At 36.1% G+C, this 12,790-nt stretch overlaps 1 protein-coding gene across 3 annotated transcripts in view; it reads right to left on the bottom strand.

The window, feature by feature from the left end:
• Positions 1-107: 107 nt before the first annotated feature.
• The window catches only part of LOC134826035 (coiled-coil domain-containing protein 40-like), a gene marked incomplete at its 3' end in the record, with an annotated part of 55,516 nt that continues 42,833 nt past the window's right edge, over positions 108-12,790 (bottom strand). Inside the window, 16 exon segments of one of the 3 annotated variants that reach the window (XM_063838295.1) lie at positions 108-220; positions 1,339-1,478; positions 1,715-1,811; positions 2,018-2,149; positions 2,419-2,520; positions 2,805-2,930; positions 3,181-3,373; positions 3,574-3,709; positions 4,361-4,469; positions 4,713-4,870; positions 5,190-5,322; positions 5,494-5,664; positions 5,930-6,057; positions 11,144-11,206; positions 11,667-12,156; positions 12,515-12,615. In XM_063838295.1, coding sequence (XP_063694365.1) covers positions 108-220; positions 1,339-1,478; positions 1,715-1,811; positions 2,018-2,149; positions 2,419-2,520; positions 2,805-2,930; positions 3,181-3,373; positions 3,574-3,709; positions 4,361-4,469; positions 4,713-4,870; positions 5,190-5,322; positions 5,494-5,664; positions 5,930-6,057; positions 11,144-11,206; positions 11,667-12,156; positions 12,515-12,607 — 2,384 coding nt within the window. 3 annotated transcript variants of the gene reach the window in all.

Here is a 12,790-nt window from a genome sequence, read left to right on the forward strand (position 1 = left end):
ATTATAAACCTGGCGGTGGTATTATTATAAACCTGGCGGTGGTATTATTATAAACCTGGCGGTGGTATAATTATAAACCTGGCAGTGGTATAATTATAAACCTGGCAGTGGTATCGAGCTCGGAGTCAATTCTCATCTTCTTCTGCTGGAGAATGGTATGTTGTTTCTTCATCTTGTTCACATCAGTCCACTGGGCTTGAGCTTGTGATGACAATTGTACCTGGTGTAATTAATTTATCAAATAATAGATGTGGATACTGGTGGGGAGGTGAAACACATTTGTTTACGTTTTAGTGGCGCCTCTATTCAGCAGGTTGAAGAGGTGATACACATTTGTTTACGTTTTAAGTGGCGCCTCTATTCAGCAGGTTGAAGAGGTGATACACATTTTGTATTATAGAAGGCTTGTAACACTTGTAACGCTTTCTTGTTACCCCCCTTTGAAGGCCCCGAATTATTTTCTGAACGAAAGCTCAAAAATAACCGAGAAATCGACCTTCTTATTAACTCATTTTGATGACTTTTTCTGACCTAAAATTGCACGAAAAATCGATTTAGCTAGGTTTCAGAACCTATAAACACTTCCTTATCCCTCAAAATTGATGTTCGTACTCTGGTCTTCACTCAAGTTGCAAAGCTGCAATAAACGTATCGCAAAGAACATTTCTATCTGAAAATTGTGTTAGTACCAGTTTGATCAGTTAAGGTGAGGATTGCCTAGCTCTTTCGGTTTCAGCTTAACTGCCTAGGTCATGAGTAGAACCGAAGGATCAAAACATATGTTGCTTGTTGCTCGTATCAACTATAAAACATCAATTTTGAGGGATAAGGAAGTGTTTATAGGTTCTGAAACCTAGCTAAATCGATTTTTCGTGCAATTTTAGGTCAGAAAAAGTCATCAAAATGAGTTAATAAGAAGGTCGATTTCTCGGTTATTTTTGAGCTTTCGTTCAGAAAATAATTCGGGGCCTTCAAAGGGGGGTAACAAGAAAGCGTTACAAGTGTTACAAGCCTTCTATAATACAAAATGTGTATCACCTCTTCAACCTGCTGAATAGAGGCGCCACTTAAAACGTAAACAAATGTGTATCACCTCTTCAACCTGCTGAATAGAGGCGCCACTAAAACGTAAACAAATGTGTTTCACCTCCCCACCAGTATCCACATCTATTAGTTAAGTTAGTTAATTAAATTAATGACAGTATTATTCCTCACAGAACGGCACCTGCACTAAAAGTACAAAATACGAACGTTTCGATCATTGATGGTAATCTGGCGTTAAAATAAAATGTCAGAAATAATCAAATAATCGAACAACAGAAAAATAACCCTACGAACCAAATGACTCTGTTTCTTTAGCCAGTACTGTTCCAACTGTTCCTTCTCCACCTCTGTATCCTTTATCTGTTTCTGCAGTGTTGTAATCTGCAGCTCCAGAGGTCCAACTTCTTCTCCACCCTCCTTCGAGTTAAGCTGATCTGTAATATTTATATAATTAATTAGATTAATTACTAATCTTTAATGTTTGTATAATTAATTAGATTAATTACTAATCTTTAATGTGTGTATTATTAATTAGATTAATTATTGGAATGAACTTTAAGGGACTGAATACTTATCTAATCGACGAGTTCAAGCCTGTTAGTCGTATCTAAAACGTAAGGAAAAGTCTTATGGAGTCTCATGGAGTCTCATCAAGCGAATTTTGGATTACCTATTTTCTTGTTGAACTGGTCGATCTGGCCCTGTTTCCGCTCGATGATGGCATTCTTTCGCACTGCTTCAGATTCACAATGGCTGATCAGATCGTTCTGCAGGAGAGTTACGGTAACATTAAAATGGGAGTTAGTAACATAACATAAATACGAGTGGTGATGATTCCTCTATAAGTATAACTATTTAACTAACAAGTAGTATTGGAATTAGGGTCAAATAATTGCCACTCTGCAGGGAGAAATTAAGAGAGAAATTTTATAAGTTTCTTGAAAAAACAATCCAACAGTCAGTAAATACTTGCCTTGTCCCGAATTTCTTGATCCAGGTTTTTCAAATCCTCATCTAAACCCTTGATCTTTGTAGTAAACTTGGAGATCTCCAGCAACTTCAAACTGATGTCGTTCTCCACGTTTGCTACTTCAAATTCAAGCTCCTAATCATAATTATAACAAATTAATTTATGATTATCTTAAATCTATGATTATTGACTATATATGTATATTAATGTATTGACTATATATATAATATGTATTATGCAGCAGTATAAACTATAGCAGTAGATTACATTGTTTTTATGCAGGCTAAAATCAGCCCAATTTTGTCTTGTTGACGTTAAATCTCCAAAATGATACGATATAAATCAGCTATCAAGTTTATGTAACAATGTCAGATGTTCTCTACAAAATTAAATATTTCAAATACCTGAGCTTGTCTGCGTGTTTTGGCTGCATTCTTCTCACTGTACTGAGCGGACTTGTCCATAGTCAGTCCCTTCTGGTGGTACTCGTAAATCTGCTCGTGTACCTGAAAATGAAACAATCATGTTAGTGGCGTGGTTTATTTTATAATGGTTAAGTGTTTATATTAGGATCGTTCGTTTTAAATAAGTAAAACCAAATAACAAGACAGTAACATGTGAAAATGTTTAAAAACTAAAACGGTTTCTGTACGTGTCTACTTAACTGTCTAGGTGAGTATGGGATACTACTACTACTACAAGCTGTGTGGGATAGCTGTACAGTGTACATAAAGTATATAAGTATATTTTAATACTAACTTAAAATTAAATTAATTAAATATTTTAAAACCTTCTGATGTTCTCGAGCTTCCTTTTCAATCTGAGTTCGTATGTTGGTAACTTGGTTCATTTTTATATTCCTCTCTGTAGTAGTCTTAGCAAGGGACACTTCTGACTCTTGAAGGACTTTAGCGTACTGAAGAAATTAATTAATAATAATTAATTAATTTTATCAAATTCAGCACCTTGCAAATAATTGCACGTATTAAAAAATAAACAATATATATATTATATATATATCACCTGGCCCTCAAACATCGATAAGATCGAGAAATTGATTTATGACGTCGAAATTTCAAAACAAATTGACTTTTTCACATTCCATCACGATAGCAATCACGGTTCAGATTTATTAACCAGTTAATTAAATTATGATTAAAGCAAACCTTGGAATAATCAGTTTTGAGCTGTTCCCTCTTCTGTACACTAGTTTGTATGTGTCTCTTCACAGTACTCATATCCATCAACAGCTTGTTATGCAACATTGTCAGCTGTTCATTACGTTGCTGTTCATTTATTATGCTCTTTCTGTAGCCGTTCAGTTCCGTCTCCATCGACTGAATTTTCTCTCGTTGTAAGCTGCATAATTAGATAATTAGTAGGGTAATTAGATAATTAGAAGGATAATCAGATGATAAGAAGACGATTAGCCAATAAAACTTATAATATTTTCTCAGATAAAATAACACTTAATAGATTTGATCCATTACCATCGCTAAACTTAAGAGGAGAAAACATGACGGACAAACTTTGACAAATTATCACAAACATTGACTTACTCGACAGCTTTGTTCATGGCAGCTTTAGCTTCATCTCTCCTCTGCATTCCAATCAAACTAGTCTGCCACTGCTGAAGTAGTTTCTTCTTCTCCAGCAACACTGCTTCCAACTCCAGAGAGGCCTCAGATAACAACTCTGATAAATTACATAATTAATTAATTAAATGATTAATTCATTAATTAATTAAATCATATTTAATTAAATGGTTTATTTATCAATAACATCATCATAACCAATTAAATCATTAATCAGCTCAGTACTAGAAACAAAGGTATGTCTTGTGATAAAATCTTTTGAGAATGTATAATAATTAATATAAACCTTGCATTCCTTGCATTACATACCTTGCATTACAAACCTTGCATTCCTTGCATTACATACCTTGCATTCCTTGCATTACATACCTTGCATTCCTTGCATTACATACCTTGCATTCCTTGCATTACATACCTTGCATTCCTTGCATTACATACCTTGCATTCCTTGCATTACATACCTTGCATTCCTAGCATTACATACCTTGCATTCCTTGCATTACATACCTTGCATTCCTTGCATTACATACCTTGCATTCCTTGCATTACATACCTTGCATTCCTTGCATTACATACCTTGCATTCCTTGCATTACATACCTTGCATTCCTCGCATTACATACCTTGCATTACATACCTTGCATTCCTTGCATTACATACCTTGCATTCCTTGCATTACATACCTTGCATTCCTTGCATTACATACCTTGCATTCCTTGCATTACATACCTTGCATTCCTTGCATTACATACCTTGCATTCCTTCAGTCTCTTGTTTCTGAGCCTGACCCTGAGCGTCGTACATAGCTATTTCCTGTGTCAGCTTATCTACTTGCTCTACAGTACGGTCAACGTACAAATCCTGTCATGTGATCAATTAAATTATTGTTTATTATTAATTAAGTAAGTTATGTAAAAGAAGTTGTTTAGATAATAAAAAAACGTTGAACGATAAAATGGCATTAAGTAGAAGAAATAGTATAGTACTAGTAGTACTGGTAATACGAATTCTATTTATTATATTCTACCTCATCACTCAAAGATATGACAAATTGTAATTAATTGACTAATTATTAACCAATTAACCAATTAGCACGTTAATTACCTGAAGATACTTCTTGTACTCTGCCTTGTTGATGTCTTCCATAGCTTTACTAGCGGCACGTTTTGTTATGTTGATGTCGTTGTGCATGTTCTTCTCCAACTGAGTCAGATAGTACAGTGTGTTGTCCAGTGCCTCAACGTCAGCTCGCAGTTTCTCGTCTGAAAATGTGTGTTAAATAGTGTGTTGTGCAAGTATAGTGTAAAGTATGTATTGTATTGTGTATTGTAGTTAACATACTTTAAGTTCACTGCAACAAAATGTATATTTGAATGTACATTGTACATAGTATACAAATTGTACATTGTTTTGTTTTATTGTATAGATCTATAGATTATCTATGATTATCAATCTTCCAAGCTAAAAACTGTACGAAGCAAAATGTATTTTTATACATTGAAAATGAACATTTATACATCGAAAATGAACATTTATACATTGAAAATGAACATTTATACATTACAGCAAAACATTACTAACCTTTCTCAGAGTGAAGTTTGAGATCAGCCTCAGTCGCGCCATGGAGCTGCTCTATTTGTTTAGCTATATCCTCAAGTTGGATACGCTTTTGGCGAGCAGAAGCGTGTGTATCGTGCTCCGATTCCAGCAACATCTGGAAATATCTCAACGTTTAAAAAGTTGAGGATTTATCTAGACCATTTATGTTGTTGGACTATGAAAAAAGGGATTTTCTCGTTGTACCCTAAGTGTGCAGTCGAAAGTGAGGATGTTTAAAAGTTTTTAAAATGTCCACATAATTTAATATGTGAACTTAGACTGAAACCTGCTGTTTAGCAAGTTGTTGCTGAATCCCATACAAGTTCACACCAATCGCCTCCCTGTCAGAAGTCAACTTCCTCAGTTCCTGACTCTTTTCTTTCAACTCTAAGTTCAACTTGTCCAACTGTTTCGACAGGTATTTCGTAAGTGCTTCTTGCATCCTTATCATCAAGGGCTGAAAGTTATAACTTTGTTACTGGATTGCGTAATCATATCTAGTTATAGTTGAAGCTCGTGCATGCCAGCAGCAGTTGTTTTTTTACAAAATATAGTACTAAAGTGTTGAGAAGGTTAAAACTTAAGCATAGATTCAAACTTTGACACGATTTTAACTTAGATACATGTTTTTCTCACTCCCTAAACTAGACTGATTTGCACATGGCAATTACTAGATAGTAGATATGATAATATAAGTCATTATCACGTGATTAACAACTCACATGATCAGGGTCCAGCACGACCATCTCCTCCTCTTCCTCCTCCTCCTCCTCGTCAACCAGCGCGTCATCTGTGTACCTGTACCGTGCATTGTCCGCGCTCGTATCTACCGTAGAACGTTCTGGAGCCTCTGTCGGGGTTTTATTGTTAGTTTTCACTGCTTTGCATTCAGAGGGAGGTAAATATACTGTTTGAGCTGTTTCTAGAACTCATGCAGGTTTATTAATCAAACCCTTTTTTCCCTTGAAGATCATCAAAAATTTGCTTAACAGATAGCTAATATATCAGTATATCATGTGGGAAATTTTATGGAATATTGATGCTTTTCATACAAACAGTCAAACAAGTTAAAACAAATTCTTTATGTCGTGCATCCTGGGTTTGGACAGGATATGCCCGCTTAAAATACTTCCATCGCGTTACACTATATAATTCTCAATAAATGTAATAGATTTGTAGTGTTGTAATTAGTTTAAAACTATGTTATGGAAATTTAAGTTTTAATTGATGGACGTGAGCTTCTCGATATAGGAAGGACGAAGAAATTTAACCGTCAGATGATAAAACAGTTGGTTTGTGGGACTTTTAGAAGCATGTCCTGAGAAAAACATTGTATGCAGCTGAAGACGATTTACACGTGTATTTTAAAAGCTCCTGCTAAAATTTAAAAAACTCTTTCGTATCAAAATATGGATATAGAAAGAACTAATAAACTATTGCAATAGTAAATATCAGTTCTTTCTATTGTATGAATGTATTTATAAACAATGCAATAATGGGCTGATCATTGCATTTCGGGTAGCTACCAATAAATTTGCAATACAAGGAAGATTATTTTTGACCAAACAAAGCAAAGAATTGAATGAAATATGAAGTATGAACTATGAGCCAAGTTTAAGACAAAGTGATATGTTATGTCTTTACGATCAGGCTATCCAAAAGTATCCACATATTTCATAAATAATGATTTCAACTGTGGTAGAAGTGACTGATGCTTTGAAATATGCTACCGAATTTGGGACGAAATCACACCGATACCTGAGCTGGTAAGTTTTCCTTCATTCAAAGTATTGGCTACCCTATCAGCTATGCCCTGTGTTTCGGAAGAATCGTGGTCTTTGGAATCGTCACGACTCGAAGACGATCCGGAAATTTTATCGCCGTCCATTATGCTTTTATTATATGTCAAATTGGATCTATAATTTTCAAGAGCACGAACTTTGACTTGGTCAACAACGGAAGACAAGGAAACTAAACTACCCTCTGTGTGAGATTCCTCGTTATCTTGAACGGATGATTTTCCAGTTTCATCTTTGTCAGACATGTCGCTGAGTCACGTGAATGTGCAGCCAATTACAGATGGGTAGCGGTTTCAAGCAGTCCAATAAAACGATTGAACAAAAGTTTAAAATTTCGTTTGTACGTATCGTTCATATTACAGTCATAGCAACTATTTACTGCGCAAGCGTTTAAAGCAGCACTTACTAAAGCGCGCGGATATTATATTCTTCGTTTTTATGCGCGGCGTCATTAACTTTTTGTAGTTATCAGTTTATGTACGGCCTAGCATGCTACCGTTGTGAATTTTTAATTAATTATCAGATAAATTACAATAGTTCGCGTAGTCTTTAATTTTTGTAAAAATTCCATTATCATATTAATGTGCAATATAATCATTTTACGAAACTGTTCAATTTTTAAACATTAAATTGAATGCAAGCATTAAAAAATATTTCATGATTATCAAATGAGCATTGAGCTGGTCAGGAATAGTATCGAATATAAAAACGCGCGCGAATGATTATTTAACGGGTGATACTCGTAATGCGTAAAATATCTGTTCCATATATTGGAACGTCGACGAGTCCAACTCGGCGCGCGTCCTGGTAGGTTGTAAAGCTACAAATGATTATCTAAATTGATTTGCATTCATGCATGTTGTAATAATTTAACCAAATATCATGCTGCCAATTTTAAATATAAGTTAAAATAATTAAATTTTTCATCAATCATATGAAATAAAATAGAGCTGCAATTGAAATTTGCCCAAAAAATCGATCGAGTACGCGCACACTCGCACAGTACATATTTAATAATTGATAATTGATATACACAATTTGATTTTAGGCTATTATAAAAAAATCAAAATTTTAATCATTTATTTTTGTGTTTTTGTTTGTTGTTCATTGTTGTGTGTGTGCAATTCAAACAATATGTATATGATATTAAAAGCAAAGTGTTTGTTGTCATTCAATTTTATGCAATTATTATGAATAGGGAATTAATAGCCTAGCTGCCAATATAATAATGTTGTAGGTTTACAACCTACCAGGACGCGCGCCGAGTTGGACTCTGGACTCGTCGACGGTATATGGAACAAATATTTTACGAGTATCACCCGTTAACCAAGAATGAAGAATTGAAAATATAATTTCATCCGCAGTTAGAATATTGATTTTGCTTTTTGCTTTTTGTTTGTTGGATTGAATGATGTCAGTGGTAAAAAGTGCGATGGTTATGGCAAGTAGGAGTCAATTTACTGCTTTTAAAACGAAGATAAAGAAAAAGTTTGCAATTGCAGTAACATGAACAAAATTACCTCCACTAGAAGAAAATATGCCAGAGCCGCTTTGTTTCTCCTCGGGCTTGTCCCTCTCAAGTGACGGGGACACCGAATGATGATCTCCAAGATCCTTCTCCTCTTCTTGCTCTTCCAAAGTAGAATCAATCTTATTACCCCCATCTTTTGACATAACATTACCAAACATTTTTGGAACTTCACCCAGGGTATCATCATCAGCTAAAAAATCTGCTACTGTCGATGGTTTTGCTTGGTCAGGATCAAGCAAGCCGCCTTTTTTTGAACCAGCCCAAATCACCTCCGTTTTAGCCTTATTCTGCTGCTCCAACCCTATCGGGGGAATTGTCTTTCTGTAAGCAGAAAGGGCCCGCTTCTTAGCCTCCTGAGCGACACTGTAGATTGAAGTGGTTGAGCTACCATCAGAGGTGTCCCGTTTGGAAGAGTTGAGATGTGGATCAGATTTGTCTGACATAGTTATCTGGCGGGTACTGGTGATATTATGATTGGTTACATAACCTCTCAAAGTGAGATGATGTTGTTCAAGTGTTCCGAAACTGTATGACTAGCAATAACGGTACCCAAAATAGAACGAGCTTAATAATTTCCTTCTCAAAGAACACTGCTAGTTCGGAGCAAATCTCTATTGAATCTTGGAGAACGTTAAAGGAGAATAATACCTATTATGTAAAAAATGTGTAAATCTTTTTCATCTTCAGCGCGTGTTTTTAATCATTTACAAGCATTGATTGTAATTGTTTTTCTACAGAAACACCATGGAGGAGCTGAAGCTTGTCGATCGAATTTTAAACTAATTTTAAACTAAACAGCAGCGCAAAGGACAACACACAGCATAAAATGTTGCATCATTGATCAACCATAACCACACTGTAAACAAGAACAGGTAAATGTAAAGCGACACCACTTTACCACTATTATATACACTACAAAATTAGTAAAGTAGGAGTCCTAATACAATTGTAGTTCGGTAACGAGGTGTTTCCATGACAACCATCCGTAAGCTGGAGCACACAATGTAGAAAATTGTCAGGTAGTCGGGATATTGGTTGGAAACTTGTGCTGCTCGAGTAGTTTTGCAAGATGTGGTAGATTAATGAGAAACACGCTTACAGATGGTGGGGTAAATTGGAATCCTGAAAACAGTCAGGCTTGAGGCAAGTTGGCGTGAAGTAAAGCTGGTTGGATTTAAGAAGGTTTACTTAAGTATAGCAGGTTGCTATGTAAAATAGCAGGTTGCTATGTAAAATAGCAGGTTTCTATGTAAAATAGCAGGTTGCTATGTAAAATAATATGTTTACTAGGGTTACACCAGGTTAATTACTTGGAACAAGATATGTCCAATCTTTTAACCAGACTACAAAAATATGGTAGGCGGACCAAATCACTACCAGACCGAGTCTCTATTAGTACCACTTTGACTTACCCTAACTGTAACCATAACCCTATCCGGATTCCTTATACTAGTAGTTATTTAGTGTTTAGGATTCGGTCCGATTACCCAAAACTTTTGACATCTGGCCGCAATAACTAAAAATGAAAGATTGGCCCGTTATTTATTTTCTAAATTCGGATAGCGCATTAATGAAATGCTCTGTCCGTGTTTTAAGTAGCCAGTTAAACTTTAAATGTTAAATTATATGATTTATTAGCACATCTGACTAAGTATGAGTCACTAAGTTGAGCATGATTTATTTAAATATTTTGCTCGACTTGTTTATCTTCATAAACATAATACCTAGCAGTGCTAGTAACCCAATGTTTTGATAAGTCGACATTTCTGAGTGCATTGATTTATTTAAAATGCTTTTTATGAATGATTTTATTGTTCTGCTACTGACCCTGTATTGAATGTGGTTTATTTAAAATATGTCAGGATTTTATCATGAATTTGAGAGTTTCAGAATTTGAGAAAACCACTGGTACACCAAGATTTACTACAACGGAAACTTAGCACAAGAACTATCCAACTCATGCAACTGTCTCATCGAGACATTCGGCAAGATTTAAGCTTGCAATGAAGAAAAAATAAATTTACTAATTGGTGCACGGTCTCATCAATTGTTCAAATCGTAAAATTCAGCGACTCTCATTCGCTTTTAAAACAGTTGTCGCCGACAACTGTTTTAAGTGACTGTTTTAAGTGACTTTGGCCGACAACTTGTCGGCCAAAGTCACTTGTCGGCCAAAGTCAATGAACTGTGAAGTAAGGAGAAAATAATACTCTATTGAAAGTGGACGTGTGTCAAGTTTACATGCATTGTTTTACTACGCGTACGATCTGAATTTCAAATATATACCGCTTTTAAAAGTGCTGATGGCAGTGAAGATATATTATATATATCTTCTTGTATTTGATGTTTTACGTCAACGATTACTATTTGTAAAAGTGGAAATGGATAAAATTGTGGTGGGTTTATGTTTAAAGAGCTTTAAAAAAATAATCTAACCTAAATTGTAATCGTTTTGTCTAATCACGTTCGTTATTACATTAGGTTGAGACATTTCATTCTCGAATTATATGGAAACCTTAACATTCTCACATTCTTTAATTTCTATACTTCATTGAAGTAAGGAAAAGTTGTTTATTCAACATTCCGAACCACCACACCGTACTTACCCTCTGCTTGATAAGGGGTTTGTTCTCTTTGTGTTGGACTCTTTCTTGTTCGCGATGCTGACTCTGAATGTTGACTCAGTTTTAATTAGCGTTTTACTACAAAAAAAGTTAAAGAGGACCGGTCGATAAACTCAATTATAGTGCACGTGTGACGTTATAAAAGTGGAGTGCTTTCAAATTCAATGGTTTTTTATTAAATATTTTAGTAATCTTGTAATTAACGAGTGTTACCTATGTAATTAACAAGTGTTACCTATCTAATTAACAAGTGTTACCTATGTAATTAACGAGTGTTACACCTATGTAATGAACGAGTGTTACCTATGTAATGAACGAGTGTTACCTATGTAATTAACGAGTGTTACCTATGTAGGTAATTAACGAGTGTTACCTATGTAATTAACGAGTGTTGCCTATGTAATTAACGAGTGTTACCTATGTAATGAACGAGTGTTACCTATGTAATTAACGAGTGTTACCTATGTAATGAACGAGTGTTACCTATGTAATGAACGAGTGTTACCTATGGGATCAAGAGTTCCCTTAAATCCGACACTTCGTCTACCACCTCTCCTCCCTTCGCTAGCCCATTTTCCTTGTTCAGCATCATCTGCATCAGTACCTGCACCGTCAACAGCACCGACATTACCTGCAGCACCTGCACCACCAGCACTAGCACCATCACCGGCACCACTAGCACCATCACCGGCACCACTAGCACCGGCTCCACCAGCATCACCTCCAGCTTCAGCATCACCCACAGATCCAGCTCCAGATCCATCACCAGCTGCACCACCATCACCAGGAGTTTTTCCTTGAGCAGCATCCCTTTCCGCCCGCCTCTTTGCCAGAAGATCCTCCTCTTTTCCATCGGTAGCTCCTTCTTGTTCTCCTGATTTATCAGCATCAGCTGGATCCTGTTCAGTACCAGATTTGTCTGGTTTTTTAAATGGGCCTTCTCTCAGCCTCCTCCGATACTCTTCCAATGCTTTTTGTTGCATCTCTACCACAATCTGAAGTTACATGATAAGCAACCAGTCAAACTTGTAATAATAGTTAATAGTAACTAGTAAAGAAGTAAGTATGAAGAATGCGATCAGCCACTAGACACAACCACAAAGTGCTACTTAGTGATTGTAGCACTCCCGCAAAGCCACATGTTAATTGTGCTAGACAAAATATGCACAATCAGTGTGAACCACCGGGCCACAGATAATAATACCACCAAGCTGCAGCTCAACTAATCTTCTATCAATGAGCTGTGCACGGTTAAGGTGAAAATAATACCCGGCCCCCAGCCCCCCGACCCCCGGCCCTCGGCCCCCCAGCCCCCTCCCCTATACGTGCCCGGTATCCCCCAGTCCGCCTTACCTCGGCCATACTGCTGGAAGTGGAGGATCCCCCTTTCTTGCTACTAGAACTGCCCGTCTCCTTGCTGATTTGGCTGCCATCCTTTGAGCTCATTTTGGGGAGCTGACAGTTTTGAAATTAATATTTATTACATTTTTGAGAAAGATTTTGGAAATAAAAGTGCATTAAAACAAATTTGGAGCAGACATTTTTCGACGAATAAATTTGTCCGATAAATATTTGTTAGATCTTTAAAAGTATTAATTTCAACATAGATTTATAAACATCAATTGCTCA

The sequence above is a fragment of the Bolinopsis microptera genome, chromosome 1 (assembly GCF_026151205.1).
Source record: "Bolinopsis microptera isolate Bmic1 chromosome 1, MBARI_Bmic_1.0, whole genome shotgun sequence".
In the NCBI taxonomy this organism is placed as follows: domain Eukaryota; kingdom Metazoa; phylum Ctenophora; class Tentaculata; order Lobata; family Bolinopsidae; genus Bolinopsis; species Bolinopsis microptera.